At 32.4% G+C, this 20146-nt stretch overlaps 1 protein-coding gene across 1 annotated transcript in view; it reads right to left on the minus strand.

Annotated features, from left to right (window-relative positions):
* TLL1 (tolloid like 1) overlaps nt 1–20146 on the minus strand; it is a 130775-nt gene that overhangs the window by 36601 nt on the left and 74028 nt on the right. The window contains exons 9-13 of the mRNA XM_027095866.1: nt 17033–17228; nt 15276–15401; nt 14039–14199; nt 11421–11601; nt 2412–2537 (exon numbers count right to left, since the gene is read on the minus strand). Coding sequence (XP_026951667.1) covers nt 2412–2537; nt 11421–11601; nt 14039–14199; nt 15276–15401; nt 17033–17228 — 790 coding nt within the window. The remainder of the gene's footprint in view (nt 1–2411; nt 2538–11420; nt 11602–14038; nt 14200–15275; nt 15402–17032; nt 17229–20146) is intronic.

The raw sequence follows: 20146 nt of genomic DNA on the forward strand, positions 1-20146 counted from the left end.
AAAAATGACTATGTCGTTTTCAGTTATTTTCTTCCTATTAACAGAAACATCATTTATAGCTAACTAGTATCACTAAGCCACTTTATGAAACATGTCTTTACATTTTCTCTCTCTCTTTGTTAAAGTATACACTTGAATACTTAAACCATAATTTTAGCTGCTTAAGTAAATTATCTGTCATTTCATCACAGTGAAATGAAGCACTAAGGGGGAAAATATGTAAACAGCTACTAGCTTCTGAATTAATTTAAGGAAATGTCATTCAATTAACATGAAATTTCTTTTAGGTCTTACAATTTAAACAACTTCATCTTGGAGGGGACCATCCAATATTGTTAATTTCAAACTTCAAAAGCATGTAATATCCTCAGACTGTATTCTATCTATATAATTTATGAAGTGTCACCCTGCACATCCTGGCTTAGGCTGGAAATTATTTGTTATGTATTGTGTAACCCATTCTAAAATACAATTAATTCTGTGAAATTTTCCAAGAAATCTCTGGGGAAATCCTCTACTATATGGAAAAAACACTTGTGGCACTACAGGGCTGCATAGTAAGGACAAAATGACTGACATTACTGTGCTGTTGGCACATGCTCTCCGACTAGACCTTTGCTTTAACTGTGCCGGGTTTCCATAGGGAGATTTGGATTCTTAACCAAGGAACACAAAAAAAGGGTGAAATTTAGCTCCTTTCAAACAATATAGGGTCATGCAGCAAGACAGTAGTCTTAAAGTCTGGATCCTGTCTTGACAAGGTTTCCTAAATCCCATTATCCCTGTCCTTGCCTTGGCCATATGAAGTGTGGAATCTCCCAGATCTGGCAAATAGTTTAGTTTATAAGACAAAGCCAAGAGGCTCACTGCTAAACTGTATAAGGCACCTGTACTATAGCAGTGGTGAAAGAAAATCCATCCCCTTTACTAACAGTAAAGATGAACTTTATTAGGGGTGCCTGGATATAGTTCCATTTAAAAAGAAGTCCTTTCTTGAAAATATTTACTTTAATGAAGAGCGACTTTGGATATCTAAATTTATTTGCTACCTGTGAGTCACAGGCTACATGCATACTCTGAAAAGCTGTCTCTTTTTTATTTCTGAATTACCTTCCACATTTCAAAATAACTGGGCCTATTCCCCAGCCTATTGATTTATCAGAATACTTTACCAAGTTACACATATCACAATCTCATTGGTTTATGCTCATACATGAAAGTAAAAAGAGAAAAAAATCCTACTTGCATATGATTCTGGGCAATGTCATTAACTCTGTGAAATAAAGAGGAAAAAAATGTGACATATGACCATATTTGAATGGAACTGAATGGAACAAGGGTCAATTCAGGGTATTCTGTACTATTGGAATGTGAATACAAAGAAGTGCTATCTACCTGTGGTTCTAGTCAGGCACCCACCACTCTACATGTTCTAATGACTAGTTATGAAACCTGCCTTAGTAATAAATCCAAGTTAAATGGAAAATTCAGGAGCAGACCCACAAAGGAAGAAATAAGACCTGAATAACTATTTCTTGTTCCCATGTAGCTCATATTGGCTCAGGAGATTAAGATAATTATCTTTATAAAACCTTGGAAGATGGTAAGAATTTGGGACCAAAAACTGGTAGGCTAGGGCTTCCCTGGTGGCGCAGTGGTTGAGAGTCCGCCTGCCGATGCAGGGGACGCGGGTTCGTGCCCCGGTCTGGGGGGATCCCGCATGCTGCGGAGCGGCTGGGCCTGTGAGCTATGGCCGCTGAGCCTGCGTGTCCGGAGGCTGTGCTCCGCAACGGGAGAGGCCACAGCAGTGAGAGGCCCGCGTACCGCAAAAAAAAAAAAAAAACTGGTAGGCTAATATTGAGTTACTAGGATGCTTCTGTGTGTGTGTGTGCTGGGGAGGGGGCAAAACCATGACTTAAAACTCTAAATGGCACAGTATTTTCAAATGTCTTTCTTCTGGTAGGCATTTGAATTTGATACTCCTGGTATTTAAAGTGACATCACTCATGTAGCACATATATGAGATATTTTGGGGAGGGAAATTGAACCAAATGTAAAACATTTAGCAGAAGTTAAGTTTAAATATGGAGATAGTTATAAGGTCTGTTCTGTGAAGACTGAGGGATAATGTAGTGCCTTTCTGGCTGCCAGATGGCATCACAGCAGCTTCTATGTCTGTTATACAAAGTTATTCTAATTCCAACCATATATGAAGTGCAGTACCTTTAGGTAATACAAGGTTTCCAATAGTATGACTTGGATCTTTGAACACTGCATGTATTTTTATTTTTGACATTTGAACAGTTAACATTTAACACTCATTGATATGATTAACTCTACCTGGAAGGACTGCTTTACCCAAACTGCATGAAATTCTAGATGTTGTCAAAAAAAGAACACTTCTTTCATACCTTCCTTGCAATCATGTTTATTTTCATGCAGCACAAATCCATTACGGCACTGACACATGTAGCTTCCCATTGTGTTGACACACTCATGTTGGCACCCGCCATTATCCTTAGAGCACTCATCTTTGTCTAGCAAAGAGATAACCCCATAGATTAGTAAGTAGCTTTAAAAACAAAGGATATCAAAGGAGAGTCATTTAGTTGTGGTTAACACTGGCAAAGGGTAAACTAAGTCACAGCTTTCCGTGTTCTCAACATAAAACAAACAAAAAAAAATCAAAAAATTTAGTGTCTTAGTTCTACCCACTCCTTCTTTAGCTTGGAGCCTTGTGCCATGAATTGTTTCCAAGATCATTTGCACCAGGGTGACAACATGTAGTCCTCTTTCATTCCTATGCTAGAGAAGTTTTGAGTAGGGTAAAGGAAATGAAAGAATATTTTTCCAACTAATCCTAAACATTTATAGCCAATTTTTAAAATAAATAAAAAATTGTGAGTAGTTTGATTAAATGCAAATCATGGCATTTAAGTGGAGGGAAATCCTTCACTATATTAACCATGGTGTATAGGCAGAGGCTAAACACATTTCCAAGATTTGTGTGTAATCGTTTTTTAAAAATCACTCAGTATAATTACTTTAGTTGATTTTTTTCATTAACTTTGCAGTTATGCTTAGCATTAATAAATCTGAACATTTTATAATATTTCAAGACAGAATAAGGCATCATTAGACTATCTTAAAAAAGAAACAATTTATATATTTTAAACTAATCTCCTCTAGCAGACCAGTTTATTAATAAGTAAAAAGGCTTTTAGTGTGCTAGAAGTAAAGGTCAGAATAGGAAATACGAGCTTTAAGAAATTGACAACAAATTCACTACAGGGAAAAAATCCCAACTATATTAGCAGACAGTCAATTCAGTGAGAGGCATCAGCCACCATATTATGTTGCTTAGCTATCATTCCATGACTGGCTTGTCCTTTAAAGTAAATACTGGCCTCTGCTCCTGACACATACATATGATGACACATCACTCAGACCTTCCCCACCCCCATAGCACAGAAAACAAAAAGGACGCACGACAGTCACATCAAAGGTCAGGCTGAATTCAAAATTTATACTGTGAACTGATTTTTCTAGTGAGAATTTGTGAGCTCATGGTGGCACACAAATAGCAAATGTTATTTTTGCCTTTGTAATCAAATCAATATTCCCCCTATGGAGATGGGTTTAGGAAAGACATTTTTATCCAAGGATCTGATAGTAATTTTTATGAATGCAACTATTTTTTCCGATTTTGTAGACTGATAACACGACATAGCACATATATGCTATGTCTTATATTGCCAATTCATGCATTGGCAATATAAGAATATTCTATATACATACAGGCAGTCCCAAAGTTCTAAAGAATATATCAGGATCAATATATCTGCAATTTATGTGTTCTCTACCTATCCTTAACACTTCCATTACACTTTTAATACTTACTATGGAGGCTAAGCAGAGGAGAAAAAAAGCATAGAATAAAGAAAATTTATCTCTAAGAGAACATCAAACATCAAAATATATAAGAAATCAGAAATTAATAGAGAATTAGCCTTGTAAAATTAATTTTAGAGAAATTCATAATTTGGAAGTCCCATTACCTTAATTGTATCAACAGTGAAAATTACATGTGGTAAGTTGTGAATGACCTGTGCAGAATGGGTGAATACTGAACCATACTTCCTACTACCATGCTGTCAGCTACCTGCATTTCCTTTCAGACAGTCAAGCAGTAGATGATTTAAATTTACTATTTTAACACACCTTTCTAGGGGCTCTTAAGATGCTTTGGAAAAATACTTCTTCATGAGTTGATGCAGAAATACACTTCATCATTGTTAAAAGGAAAGAGCCAATTTAAAAATTTCTGGTGCTAGAATTACTCTGAAATAGACACATATTTCCTATAAAAATATTTATCTAATGTTTGCTTGGTATACTTAAAACCTGATATAGTGAACTTTAGTTGTACTCTAGGTCAACCAGATTTTTGAGGGTTGTTTGGAAATCTAAGAATTGTAAGTAAAGTAATTTAGAAAAAATTAGTTCACATTTGCAATTGACTGGTAAACAGGTTGCTCAGTGACAAACCTATCAGGGCAGCGACTGCCTGAGTCATCCTTTCATTTGGATCTGTTTAGACTACCATACATGAGAGATATAAAAATGTTAAAAGAAAGAACACAAGTTAGTATTGCTGAATTTTTAAACCTACAGTCATTTTATAATGAAAACAATTCCAAAACATAAAATATTTCTAACATTTAAACTTCATTCTAGTGGAAATCTCATGTTGCTAGGTGATATTTGTAAGGAGAGTTATTTTCTTTAGATCTGATAGAACATAATCTGACTTGCAGTAATAGTAAGTAAAGAGAAATAAAGTTGAAAGTGAAACCATTCATATTTGAATAGTAGTTTTTTGTAGCCAGTTTTTCCTATTTCTATTGTGCTGGAAAAATAATTTTTAGAGGAAGAAGAATAAAATGAGGAAGAAGAGGAGGAGGAGCATGAAGATTTTATATAGTCATATTGTCTAAGTATCTATTATTTTTCAGTGTTCCAGTTGATAAATGTTTCCTGTCTTCTTCCCTGCATCAAACATTTCTTAATACAAGTGATGTCACATTAAAATTGAGTTATCAAATACACTGCTAGAATATATGTATAGGTTAATCTAAAGCTTAGCTAAAATTCAAAATTGGACAAATCAAAATAGAAATTAAAAGCAGCAGATAAAAGTCATCATCCCCAGCAAAGTAGCATTTAAAATTGTGCTGGCATATGCCAAATAGACAATATGAAAAGACAAAATTTTAGTAAACATTGGAATACTTGGAATTATCCAGACTTTTTAATATCACACAAACAAAGAAAGCTGTTTATTTAACTTAATATCATAAAAGATGAGTTCCACAAATATATTCTGAACTTATTATAAAAGGTCATCAAACTTGAGGAAAAAAAAAAACTATTAGCAAATATAATTCTGTTTTCACTTTCTTTCCTTTTCTCCTCTTAGGACACAAACTACTAATATTTTGAACAATGAAAATCCAAAGAAAGAGAGAAGGAAGGAGGTTGCAGAGTTTTAAAAATTTCTCAGAAAGTCTGCATAACAAATTCAATAATTGAGAATTCTATCAATGATTCATTTGAAATTTTCTAACATTTTCATACTATAAGCATGGAATTTAAAAAATAGTTTTTATTAGTAAGAGAAACAAACATTTTATTGAGTAGAAATCAAAACATTTAATCTTTGCAGGTGGAAATTAGCCTCCTTCTTTGGAATGGACATATCTGATTTCCATTCCTTCATGCTAGATGAAGGAAAGGTCCATTATTATGGAAAAAGGAAGTGGCATTTTCCCATCAGAGGCCTGCAGAGTATCCTTGAGACTGTCAGAGGCCATTAGTCTATGAATAATACATACTGGATGGGACTGAAGTGGCAACCTGTATCAAGTTCTTGCAAGATTCAAAAATAAAAATTTTCTCTTTGCAGAAAGCTTCCTTGTCTGTAGGAAAAAGAAGTAAAGGGTCCACGCACCAGAACAGAAACACATGAGCAGATATACTTACAATAAATGCTCAAATATAAAATAAACAGATCACACACATTCATGCATACACACATACACCCCATGCATGTGTGCACGCATACAAGACACACACAGATTTCAACATAAAACTGTTGAAAAAATAATCACCTTCAAAAGACCTCTGATAAGCTCTACTGAGAGCAACGACAGACAATTTGATCTTTCTAAAACATGCAAATATTTAAATATCATTTATCATGAAACTTGGAACAGGATTCAGAATCATAGGAGAGCTCTATATGAAATTAATCACACTAATATTTAATGTTTTGTTAGAATAATGTCAGGTTGAATTTATTCTAAAAATACCTATGACCATTCCATGAAAGAAATGGTGTACAGGAGGAACAATGTAAAGAAATATCTATAAACACTGAAAGGTAGATAAGACGAGGAGCAGGTCAGTTGAAATCACTTGAATACAGAGGTAGAAATATCACACAAATCATTTTATCTGACTCCTATATTTGTTACAGACAGAAATAAACTGGGAATCAAGAAATCTGGGTTTTACTGCATTTCTGCTACTGTGCAGGTCACTGGGTCCATCAGGAAAGGATCACGTTCCCATTAAGTTACCCGTGAGGGGGACTGCCATTTAATGAGGTTATCCTTCAAGTCATCATTGAGTCTTTTCACCACTACCAGGTTGCCTAAAGAAGGTGGAATGTCTATGCACAGCTCTCACTGCCTGAAGTTATTTGTTACATTATTCCCAAATAATGAACAGTGTGATTAAATTAAAAGTCCAGTTTCCCAAATGTTGCTGCTTTTACATGCATAAAATCCTACTAATATTTCCTTTAAGTTTAACCTATATAAAGAAAAATAATTTTGTTCTGAGTAGAATACAGTTAATTTTGCTTAATCACTTAAAATAAGTAAACTATATCATGTATACTTATGCAGATTTGTATACTTGTGTTAAAATATAACATCACATAAAATTAAGTTTGGTTTTACTATCATAAAAGTAAAGTAATTATTGTTAATCTATAAACAAACCTCATTCATTCCAAGAAAATAGCAGTATTATATTGTTGAACCAGATCTCTTCTAGAAAATGCCTATGCCATTATATTCTGAATTACATAAAAAATTTAATAGACATGTAATTTTACATCATGTTCAAATAGCCTTACTTTTATAGTTGTAATTTCCTTATTTACTTTCATATTATTTCATTATATTGCTTTATAACATACCCTTAATATCAGAACTATATGACACTAATTTTTATAGAGGAGCTTGTGGATATTCTGCTGTATAAACCAATCACTTCTAGATTTTCAAGCTACAGCATTTTTCATGACTAATTTAAGACACTAAATAAGAATTTATGTGATGGTTTCTTGCTTTGATGTGCATGGAAGTGACAGAAATCTGTATTAATTATTTTGCTAATAAGTTCTTAGTGTCATTCTTCCAATTCCATTTCTTAGGTCTATAAAGTGCTTATTTAAAATCAGAGGCTATGTGCAAAAATAAGTAAAATCTCAGTATGATTATTTCATTAAATAATTGTAGTTTTTAAAATAATGCTAAAGTTTATTTCATTATATTCATTAAAAATCTAAATACATTTCCTTGTGTTTTTTCTTCCTTGATGTATCACTTAGTTGCAAGACAGCTAGAAGTTATTTTTAAATAGCTTTCCTTTACAAAATATATGAAATCACTTATAATAAATATTGTTTCTTTTTAAATTGAATTTCTTGATAATATTTCTGAGACAAAGTATGCTGAAAAAATAGCTAAACATGGTATATTTCTCATTATGTTTTCATAAATTCATAATCACTTCTAAACTTTTTAGAAAACTGGCTATAAACAGAACCACTTAAGATTAAGTCTCCAGACAGGGTGAGAGGGAGACACAGGAGGGAGGAGATATTGGGATATATGTATATGTATAGCTGATTCACTTTGTTATACAGCAGAAACTAACACACCATTGTAAAGCAATTATACTCCAATAAAGATGTTAAAAAAAAAGTTTGTCTCCATCAAATGTTTCTGGATTAACATACACAATACAGCAAACATTTATTCAATTGTCTATATTATAAATTAACTATAAAAATAAAAATTAGAAGCTTTAACTCATTCAAAACATTTGCATTAATATTATTAATTTGTATTAATATTTATTAACTAATTAACAAATAGGTGGATTTAAAAATTTCACTCTCAAAGATCAAAGTCTATTAAGTAATGTTTTCAAATCTAGAAAATATTTGGGGTAAAAGATAGGTAGAAATATGATGTGTGTTTTCCTTTTAAAGTTATTTTTATATTTAAATCAGATGAAAACTGAGAAAAATTGTGGAGAAACTACACTGCACTATCTTTTCACCTTAACACAAACATTCTTGGGATTTTTAAATAGCATCGTTCAGATCTGTTCCCACCCACGTGCTTAGCTGTATGCAGAGTGCACATATAGCTTTATATCTATATTTCCATTAATATTTTATCATATACAACTTTTTACACCATGAAATCATTAAACCACCCTTACGGTATGGAAGAGCTCACACAGTGCATTTGAAGGTTGTTTAAAATTTCTGTCACTATCACAGTATATTGAAAATCCTTCTTCCAGATTTTGAAATATTTCTTTATGAAAGAGTCCCAAGAATTGAATTTCTGAGCAAACAGTTTAGTCATTGTAATAATTCTTGATTCCTATGCTAAATTTATTTCTAAAGAATTTGTCACAATTAATGCAGTAATGTGTCTTATCAAATCCCCAAGAGTGAATTTTAACATAAAATAATCCTTCAATTTTCTTTGTGAAATACAATATCTCCATGATTTACATGCTTACTTTCTAATAGATACGATGAGTTATTTGACTTTTAACACACAATTACACTTATAGCATTATTAGAACTCTAAAATAATATTTTCAATGTGAACAGAATCTATATATTATAATGGGTGATCTTTTGTAAATTATGTTTTGGTAAGATGATCATAATCAGGACATTAAGTAACACTGCCATCTCTTCATTGTACAAAACAAATATGTTTTTATCTTCCCTTTTCCTGAGCAAACATCTTCCCCACTAGCAGAAACTCCCAAGAATTTAAATGTAAAATAGATCTAATTAATTATCCAGGACTATAATATTTTAAATATGAATCTGACAAACTGCCAAGACTTTTCAATGAATCAAAAAGAAAACACTGAATGTTTATACTTAATTATCTTGGACTTTACAAAATAATAATCTAATAAAGAAGTTAAAAGTATATCTATTTTTTTCCAGGTCACAGATATGTTGAACATAACACATAACTAATGCTATTTGCAAAGGATGTGATCATCCCTTATGGTTAAGAGAACAGAACCCAAGATGAACTGGGGTTAAATACTTTGTGACACTGAACACTTAGAATATTACAGTTTTACTTTGATTATTAAAGACATAATGTATGCCTGCATAATAAGTTCTCAGAATGATAGCTACAACACGAGAGTTTGGGGTTTAATTTTCCCTGAACTTCATTGTTCAGTTTACTTAACAATATTATTGTCCTAAAGACACAGACTAATAACCTGTCTTTAGAATTTAGGAAGTTTTGCCTGAACAGAAATATCAGATAACAAATTTTAAATACTCTGGGGAACTTTAAATTTACTTATACTTTGTCACCAGTATATGTAGCATGTATCTTTTAAAAAAAGTTTTATTAAATAAAATGAGTGATTAAAGTATAGGATCCTGAATATTAATAATATAATAAAACCTATTCACCTTATAATTTTAATTTTTAAAATAAATATTTAGGTGGTTCTAAGATAAGAAGCCTTATCTCTAAACACTGGATCACCTAAAATTTGTAAACTGCATAATATTTATAGAATAGTAAAGTCTAAGGAAGTCTTCCTTTCATTAAAATAGTATATTAAAATGCTACTTTGAATAACAAATCTTAAATGAATGCCTGAGAATAATTTTTATTATTTATTTATTTATTTATATTGAGGTATAGTTGATTTACAATGTTGTATTAGTTTCAAGTAAACAACATTGTGATTCAATATTTTTATAGATTATACTCCATTTAAAGTTATTATAAAATATTGGCTATATTCCCTGTACATTACATCCTTGCAGCTTATTTATTTTATACATAATAGTTTTTACCTCTTAATCTCCTCCCCTTATCTTGCCTCTCTCCCCCTTCCCTCTCCTTACTGATAACCACTAGTTTGTTTTCTATATCTGAGAAGAACTTTTAAAAGGCAATTAAATCTGAGGGAAGGAAGGGAATGAGAACAAGGGAGCCAAGATCCATTGTATTTTAAATGTACTTTCCTATATGACTTGGACCTCAATGGAACTTGTGAACCATTAATTTCAATTACACTGAAAGCCCCAAACAAACCCCAGGCACTGTAAATCTCATTAATCTTAAATACATGGGGACTGGAATAAATAGACTTTGAATTAACTCAATCTAAATTACCTGATATTAAAATATAATTGGAATTCAGTTGCTTTACATTGCTTGCCAGTCTTTCAGGCAGAATAGATTGCTATATCTAGCAAGGCTTATTACAATTTTATCTAATTTTGAAGTTTCAGAGTAATATTTTTAAAAGGAACAATTTTGAAATTGGGAAAATAAGGGCATTTCACTGATGTTTCTATCTAGTTTCTTAAAATTTAGGGACCTTTAATCAAACTTCAGCTCTTTAAGAGGGAATTTTCAATGTGAGTTGGTTCAACTAAACATTAAATTCCAAATGTAGACATGTCAACTGCTAAATGTATCCAATAATATATTATTTTTATTAAAATTATAATTTCCATATTTCTAGGTCTCTTACTGCAATCATTTCTATAATGATGAGGTAAAGTATGATTTTTAACATCTGCTTAATAAAAAGAATGAATATATAATAGTAAGAAGAGGAATAATAAACATGTTGCTAAGCAGTAAGAATAAAAAATATGTTGCTAAAATGAGACCACATATTCCAAAGACAAAGATAATTTTGAAAAAGTCTGCCACTTTTTGGAAGTCTGGTATCATTATCGCTATCTACTTATAAAGTCACTGTGTGAAAATATTACCATAATAATTTTGTGTTATTTTTACTAGCCTTTGAAATATTTGATTAGAATTTATGTAAGATCTAAGTGTTTGAGAGGTGCATTTCATCAGGGCCATTCTTGTTAATATCCCAATTTTAAAAAAGTATTAAACTAGGATAAATGTTCATGCATTCTATGTATCTCCAAGTTCATTTACAGAAAACTGGGAAGAATGGATAGCATACAATTTAAGCCAATCCACCTTTAAAATCTGTAATATACACATGTAGCATGAGAATACTGATACCTGAGAAGAAATGTGCTTTGAAACCCTTCTTGGATACAGTATTGTCAGATTTGAATTCAATTCTCATATTGTTGAACTGAGATGTGATCACTTCAGGCACTTCAGCACCACAAAATTTGCCATGCAATTTAGACTCAGAAGAAAGACCACTCCAAATCTCCACATAATCGTATTTGCAAACCTAGAAATAAACATGGTTACTGTAATTACCAGATTTGAGAGCATCAGATGATTGACATTTACTTTTTTTTAATTTACTGTGTTTTTCCCTCTTTACTCCTGTGGTAGTCAAACTGGACTTAACAGGTCCAAAAATCAAGAAAAGTGTCCAAATATGAAGCAGAAGGCATGATAGACAGATGAGAGAATTTTGCTCCGAATAGCCCCAAGAGATGTATATACAAATGTATGCTTGTATATATGTATTTACAGCATACATATTTTCCAAAAAATACAGACTTAAGGAAAACTGCGATGAATAATTGTTTAACAAAGCATATGATTGAACTCTGGGCATGATGCGTACTTTGCAATATGTCAACTCAAATTACTGGCTCTTGTGATATTAATTAGGTGATAAATAAGCAAAATGTTGCTAGGAAAAATGAAATAAGTTTTCTATCTACTTTGTTACAACTGCAACTTTTATTTAGAGAGGGCTCTGACACAAGATGGGATAATGTTACCGAAGCTAAAGTTGTTTGATATTGATTTTCCTTTTAGATATCAGTAAAATGAATAAAACAATGAAGTTATAACTTAACCCAGTATTCTATAAGTCAAGATTTTGCTCATGATTTTATTTTAAATATTCAAGACTTTAAACTATGAAAATGCACAGAATTTTATTAATAGGATTCCACACAGTAACCTCATCATAAGTTTAAGAATTCCAGGATATGTTACAGAGTTTGTAAAGGCTCCTTCCATGAATAAAGACTGCTACCATGAGAAAAATGCTTTCAAGCACAATGCCCCATTTATTTTAAACCATCTACCCTTCTTCCTCGTAAACATAAACGTTTATCCTTCTTAGGAACATCTATCAATTAGTGAATCAAAATGCCATTCTGCCACAACCAACAGCTTTAGGTAAACTGAGAAAGTAGAAGCCATTCAATACTAAGCTCACATTACATTGAAGAACTGGCAGGGAGATTCCCATTTTCAAAATGTGTTGCTCATATGAAAGCTGTTCTAAGATTACTATAAAAATACATTCTTAATTTTAATATTTCCCCAAATTTAAGATAATTATTAAAGAAAAATGATGTTTTATGTGGATAAATTATGTAAGAAATATAAATTGCAGTCTTTCCCATCATAAAGCTTACATGATGTAAAGAAGATCTCAAAATGAGCTCTAAAATTGTACAATTCTCTGAAATATCAGTGCATTACACTTCATATTTTAATTTTCTTTAAGCAACACAAAAGTCTGCACTTCTTTTTAACTCAAAACCATAGAAATGCCTTGACTACTACAAATAGAATTTTTAAAAAATGATTAAAAGAAAGAAGGATAAGTGGGAGGGGAAAAAAGAAGAAGCAAAGATACATACACAAAGACAAAATTACGGTATAAAACCCACAAATATTACCAACAATTATTGTCCAGGAGCACAGATACATTATATTTCTGTTCTCTCAGTTCTCTGTGAGTGTTCAACAGATATACATCAAAGACAAAATAATTTTTGAGTGAATTTTATCACACTTTTGGATCTCATTCATTTTAAAATAAACACAGGAAAAAAAAGTTGTTGGGAGTAAGGATGTGGGAGTTAGAGAAAAGAAAAGAAAGTAGAAAAGCTGAAATAGAACAAACGTTTATTACATTTTCTCTGGACTTAATGTTGACCGATCACACAAGACACAGTTCTAAAAGTTGTCATCTCTAGGCCTGACATTCCATTTGAATTTGGTGTGTATGTACCAGCACATAGGAATTCTCAAATAAATGATTTCATTTGTTTAAAAGTGATCACCAGACAGAAAACTGGACGTTTACTATGGTAAGCTATAAAGTCAAAGGGAAGATAGTGTCAACTAAATACATGTTTTATTGAGGTTAAAAATTATTTCTTTCTTCTTCTCTATCTTTCTCACTTTATCTGTGAACCATAAGCATACTCATAATGAAAAACTACTTATATAATGAAAATATACCCATTTCCACAAGTGAAATATACCAGGTTTTCCCAAAAAGGTATTTTCGTTATGACTCAACAAGTGAATTTTGGTTTATTTTTTCTAGAAAAATCTATGTGACATTACCCTAATATTTTCGTAGTACTTTAGTAAATCAGCAAAATGCTGGGGGGTAATTTTCAATCTCCCAGAGACAGTCTAAAATATCATCCAATGCCAGCAGGAATTATAAGCAGTTGCAGAAATGAGAAATAGAGCAAAGAAAGACTACAGCATTTATACTATTGTACTACTGCAATTTTCCTTCCTCCCTTCCTTTTTTCCTTCCTTCCTTCCTCCCTCCCTTCCTTCTTCCTTCCTTTCTTTCTTTCTTCTTCTCTCTCTCTCTCTTTTTTTTTTAGTTTACCAGATTGTCTTTAGGGATTCCTAAAACACTTTATAAAAAAATATATTTATTATTCACTTACTTCATTGCCCTCCAATTCAAAAAACTCAAACTTCATAGAAATTCTGTACTGTGTTGGTGCCACCACTTGCCACACGCAGTGTTTGTTGGGAGGGTACTCCTTGGGCCAGCCTGGAGTGGTTATGGTGCCATTCAGTTTTGTAAGAAGTCCTCCGCAAGCCGCTAAAAAGAAAGAAAAGGGAAAGGTTTCCCCTAATAAATCTACCCCCTTCTTAGCACCTTTCCATTGATAATCCAACATCTCAGTATTAAATTTCAACCATCTTCTGGATTTTTCGAAATCTAGAAAGCTGCAGTCTCTATTCCTTAATCTTTAGTACAACTATTTTAATCATCTAATCCAATTTATAAAATGTTATTTTGTAGATATGGAGCGAAGAAAATGATGGCTTTACACTTTAGATCGCTTCAAAGTTGGGCGAGCAATATAAAGAAACCTGGGGGTCAGATTTCTTATATTTTAAGTGTGTATAATAATACCTACACCACACGATTGTTGTGAGAATTAATAAAAAGGTATAGGTAAAGTACAATACAGCATGATGTATTAAGACCAAAATCAATTGTTTATTTCCCCAAACTCTTTTTTTTTTTTCCAAGACAAGGAAGGAGTTACTTGAGCTAGAAGGCAAGGTAAACTATAGTAAATAGAGCATATTTGTTATTGCAAAAACTCCATTTAGCAACTGGTTTTCTTTCTCTTTTGGATGATCTATTTAAAAGAGGTACTATTTATGTTACCTCTCTTTTTTATTGATAGTGAAATTAGGAAAGTTAGGGTTTCAAAAGCAAGTTAAGTGAAATGAACATATTGTACACAGTTCCTAATTAATTCCTAGGGAGTCAAGAGTTAGCTAAAGTAACTGGTCTCTTGAATTGCCTTTGAATATATAGGCATATGTATGTATATGTGGATATGTATGTTAACTAATATAAATATTACTATATTTATAAACATATTTTTTAAACTACCTGTAATCTCAGGTTTATCATATTTGGTAAGTTTCTAAAGTGTATTTATTTTTAGTAGTCATGTGGAAATAACAGCCACATAACTTCATTATTATCTGGAATACAATGTCCTGTGTTTTAAAGATACTGTATTTTCTTCATAACTGTGTCTATTTTATTCTAGTATAAGAGGGAGGCATAAAAAGAGAAGGAGAATGAGACTACATGATAGAAGGAAATGGGTAGGGGTTTCAGGCAGGGAACCCCACGTGCAAATCTGGTCCCACCTTCGCAGGTCCTTTTGTCAGGTCCCAGCTCATAGCCAGGCTCGCAGGAGCACTGGTAACTGCCCAGTGTGTTCAGACAACGCTGCTCACAGCCTCCACGGTCAGGCTTGGCACACTCGTCTTCCTCTATAAAAATGGCGACAATTAGACAATTGATTTCTTCAACGAAGGAACAGGAACAATTTGCAAGGCCTTGACTGATGACATAGAAGAACCCATGTCACTGCAATCTAAGAATTGTGTAAGAACCAGAAGGACTGGTCCAACTGAAGATCACCTCATCTCAGACACAGTATGTTTTTTTCTGACTTTAAAGTTAAAGAGGATTATTAAAACCTAGAGATTTTTCAGAATGGAATAGAAAAACTTACTGAAAAAACATGGATTCACCTGTTCATTTCATTGTATAGTTTGCTAGGTAGCCTGAAGAAATGCTTTTAAAGTAATATCATTATTAAGAAATAAAATATGGTGACTAAAAATTAAAAAGAAGGAAAACTATGAAACTTAATAGACCTCTTTAAATTGAAAACATTCACTGTTTTTTATATAGATATGTTGATCCAGAAAATACAATAATTCCAGATTTTTGTAAACAGAAACTATTTTAATTGTATATGGTAACATGAAAATATATATGAAATAGACATATGAAAAATATATACTGTTTAAAAAACACATATTACAAGGTACTCCATAATCTCACTCTTTAGGAATAACCTACTGTGAGTTAGGAAAACAGCAAACAATATTCTCTGGAGAAATTATGCATCATCCAAAGACTAGGCATTTTGTTAAGCAAATACACAAACATCACGAGAGAGACTCTTATAATATGTTTCTTCTACTGTAAAATATAACATAGAGAAGATTTAAACCATGTAAATGAACAATTTAATGAATACTTGGAATACATATAGTAGAAGTGCCAAGGTTCTTTGCCTTTCAGTTCAAATGGTGAGCATCTAAGTAATGCTCAGGAAAAATCAATTATATTATTGCTCTTTGAATAATGAAAATATCTAGATATTATTCACACTAAATTTTGACATACACTACTGAATCCATCACTTATTCTTTAAAAATTATTATAGAGAAAATTTATTTTCTCTTCACATAAAAGAATTTTATTCTATAATAACACACTTAACCTAAGTGCCTATGAATTTTCAAAATACAAATCTGATGTTATTATTTGCACTAAAATAGCTTTCTTTTTACCTGAGGAATACACACCAAACATGGGACATGAAAATAAACTAAAATTTGCTTATACAATTCAAAATTAAAGCTGATCAGCAATAATGTCAAAAAGACATTTTAGGGATCAGAATGTTCTACTAAGGAGGCCATACATTATTTCTAATGTGACAGAATTCTATTCTCTAAGGGATGGTTTAGATGCTGCCACCTGGAAATAAATTGATAAACTATATATCAGTAATCCCCTTCTGGTTATGAACCCTTTGTTGATTACATTGCAAATATTTTCCTCTTGTCTGTATATTTCTGGATTTTGACTATTTCCTAAAAAACAGGTGGTAGAATATCCTAATGGAGTTCCTACCCTGTGCTACAAATCTCCAAATTCCAGTTTTATAACCAGTAAACTATTCCATCAAAAACCATCAAAATATCTTTATGAATAGTGCATACGTCAATCTTCAATATTACTTTATTTCTCCCCTAACTCAAAGATAAATACCACATTTATCCTTGACAGAGAAAATCTTCCACTTTAAATGATTTCAAGTTACCTTTAAAAAAATTGGCAGCGAACCCTGCTTTGTTCACAGTTCCATCAGAAACAAACTTCATCCACAAGGTATTGGAGGTAGATCTGATATCTTCAGGTTTATCATAACCACAAAAACGCCCTATTAAAGGACTATTTTCACTGGTTCCATCTCGAACTTCTAGGTAGTCATAGGCACAGTTGTCATGTCTCTCAATCTGTAATAGTAAAAATATGTGATCTATCTCATTAATAGACAAAACAATTTCTATAAAAAAGTATCATGTATTCTCAGTGCCATAGTACTACCATGGCCATATTACTTATATCAAAAGAGAGCATTTCTGTTGAGTGTGTATGGTAATATCTACACTGTCCATGAATAAAGGATGTATTATTCTGGTAGAGAGACAGAGGAATAAAATCTATGAAAAAGTGCATCTACATGCACTAGGATCAATAGAAGTTAACTGCCTTTTAAAATAAAATAAAAATACAAGTAGTAATTCTTTGGAAAATAGAATTTAAGAGAATCCAGACTAATAATTATCATTAGAAATCTGGGCTAGATATGCTATAAACAATGCATAATTTGTTCTGAAACATAGTTATAAAAATTGCTCATAGTTGATCAAAAAATCATTATTTTTTCAATAGAGTGGCTGAATTCATATTATTGACGAATGTTGCACTATTTTAGGTTATACATATCTTTTTGAAGCAAAATCTGATAACATGGGGATTACATTTCTTCCTAGTCTATGAAATCCTTTATCCATAGTTAGCATAGCTTTGTGTGGGAAGACTACTCCATTGTAGAACTAGCACTGGCTGCCCCTCTCAGGGTAACAGGCATGTTTAGATGAGACTTTTACCTTAACACATTATTCTTGACCTGTGCACCCTGGATGTACTCAATCTCTTTCCTAAACAACTAAATGCAAATACTAGCTCAGACTATTGGCTTTATGAAGAAGTGAATGTTCGTAGACCTTTGTTTTAGCTCTAAACTTCTACAAAAAACAAAACAAAATTTACAAATTGTTTTATAAATTGTAAGACAATTTCTAAATAAATTCTTGCTTTTGTTTTTTTCATAGAAAATGGGCCCTAACTCTGAAGTCTTAATAGAGTCAACTACTTATTAGGTATTTGAAGCCGGAAAGCACTGACATCTATAATTATAAACCATGAAAAGTATCACATGTTGTCAACCAACATTCAACATACAATTCACTAATTTATGGAATTCTCCTATTACAGAATGAATGTCAGGGAACACATTCATTCTATGAACTACAACCTGTATGCATGAAACTTCTGGTATAGTTGGTTGAGGAAGTCATTTCCTGATTTGTCAATACATTAACAATGATAGTCTTCAAATTAGGCAGCATAAGGACAAACAGAAAAAAATAGATTTTGAAGCAGATTTGGTTAGAACTAAGTACTGCATTTGCTGCTGCCCTTTTCCCAATCACAAATCAGGATTCATTTATTTCTTCAATAAATATTCAGTGCTGGTTCTGTTCTGTGCACTCTTCTCACTGCTTAGTATGCATCATTCATCAAAATAACAGAGCCTCGCCCTGCTGGAGCTTATACTGGTGGGTAGAGAGCAAAGGAACAATAAACAAGGTAAATAATAATCATAAAATATTAGAAAATAATACATTCTATGGAAGAATACAAAGTGAAACAAGATAGGAAGTATGAGCAGTGGGGGTGGTGGGATTGAAGGTTGCAATTTTACTATCAGTAGGAGCTCATTGTGACTCATAAATCCAGATTTTTCCCTAAAAATGTATTCTCTTCGTGTGTGGAATTATGGGAAAGAATTGGAAAATATTTAACATTAAAAATATCTCATTATTTAAAGCATACTTTTGAGACAGTAGCTGTTAAATAGAGAGGTGAGGGAGAGCTAGCAGTCTCACTAGGAACAAAATTAGTCACTGGGGTGACAAGGCCAATCTGACCAGCTATAACACACCTTCTTCTCTCAGTCTTTAATACAGTCCCTTCAAAATCAGAGTTCTCTATAAATATGAGAACATTTCCAGATGGCCAAAGTCTATTCATTGGTTAAGGGGACATATAAAATAACATCTAAAACTCTCAGGGTGTACAACTTGATAAAAGGGTAAGCAAAACTGAACAAACAACAAAACTGTAGGAAAAATAACCGAAGGTCTCAGCAAGTCAACCTATCTATCTTCACCTGCTTGAGCAGCACAGAATGAAATGCTTGCAACTCATGAATTATTTTGGAAAGGGGGAAAAGGCTAAGTTAGAAGAGGAAAGGGAGTGAGAACACACAATGAAGAAAGTAGCTGCTTGCCATGGAAAGTTAATTAATAGAAAAAAAATCACGTTGCTTCATATCAACAGCCATACCAGAGTAAAAAATAAGAAGGTTAATTAAAATGGGTTTTTAATTACTATTTATGAAGAAATTACTGCTTTTGAAAATTACAGTACGAAGAAAACGAGAGACACTGTTGAAAAAAATTACATATGATCAGTAATTAAAAGGATATAGGGGCTTCCCTGGTGGCGCAGTGGTTGAGAGTCCGCCTGCCAATGCAGGGGACACAGGTTTGTGCCCCGGTCTGGGAAGATCCCACATGCCGCAGAGCAGCTAGGCCTGTGAGCCATGGCCGCTGAGCCTGCGCGTCCGGAGCCTGTGCTCCGCAACGGGAGAAGCCACAACAGTGAGAGGCCGCGTACCACAAAAAAAAAAAAAAAAAAAGGATATAGGATAGTGGGTATTTCCCTGTATATAAAACTCACTCTGTTCCTTTAACAGTTAAACAATACTCTTTAAATTTTAATTTATAGTATATTCACTGGTTACGTTGTAAAAATTAGAGCTTTAAATATTTTATATGATACACAAAGTGTAAATATCTCATGGGTAAAATGAATAAAAATGACCAATTTTAGGATTATTTCACCAGTACCTATTTATGAATTACATATTACTTATATATTAAGTATTATGCACCTGGTATTAGGGATAAAACAATAGAAATATACACTGTAGTCTCACACAGTAAATGCCATGGTTGTTGACCTACATATCATATCAATGACCTCCATAATCTTTGTTTACATGTTTTTCCAGTTTAATTAT

Source organism: Aethalodelphis obliquidens, unplaced genomic scaffold (genome assembly GCF_003676395.1).
Source record: "Aethalodelphis obliquidens isolate GAN/ISIS:26980383/991018 unplaced genomic scaffold, ASM367639v1 scaffold95, whole genome shotgun sequence".
Classification (NCBI taxonomy): Eukaryota; Metazoa; Chordata; class Mammalia; order Artiodactyla; family Delphinidae; genus Aethalodelphis; species Aethalodelphis obliquidens.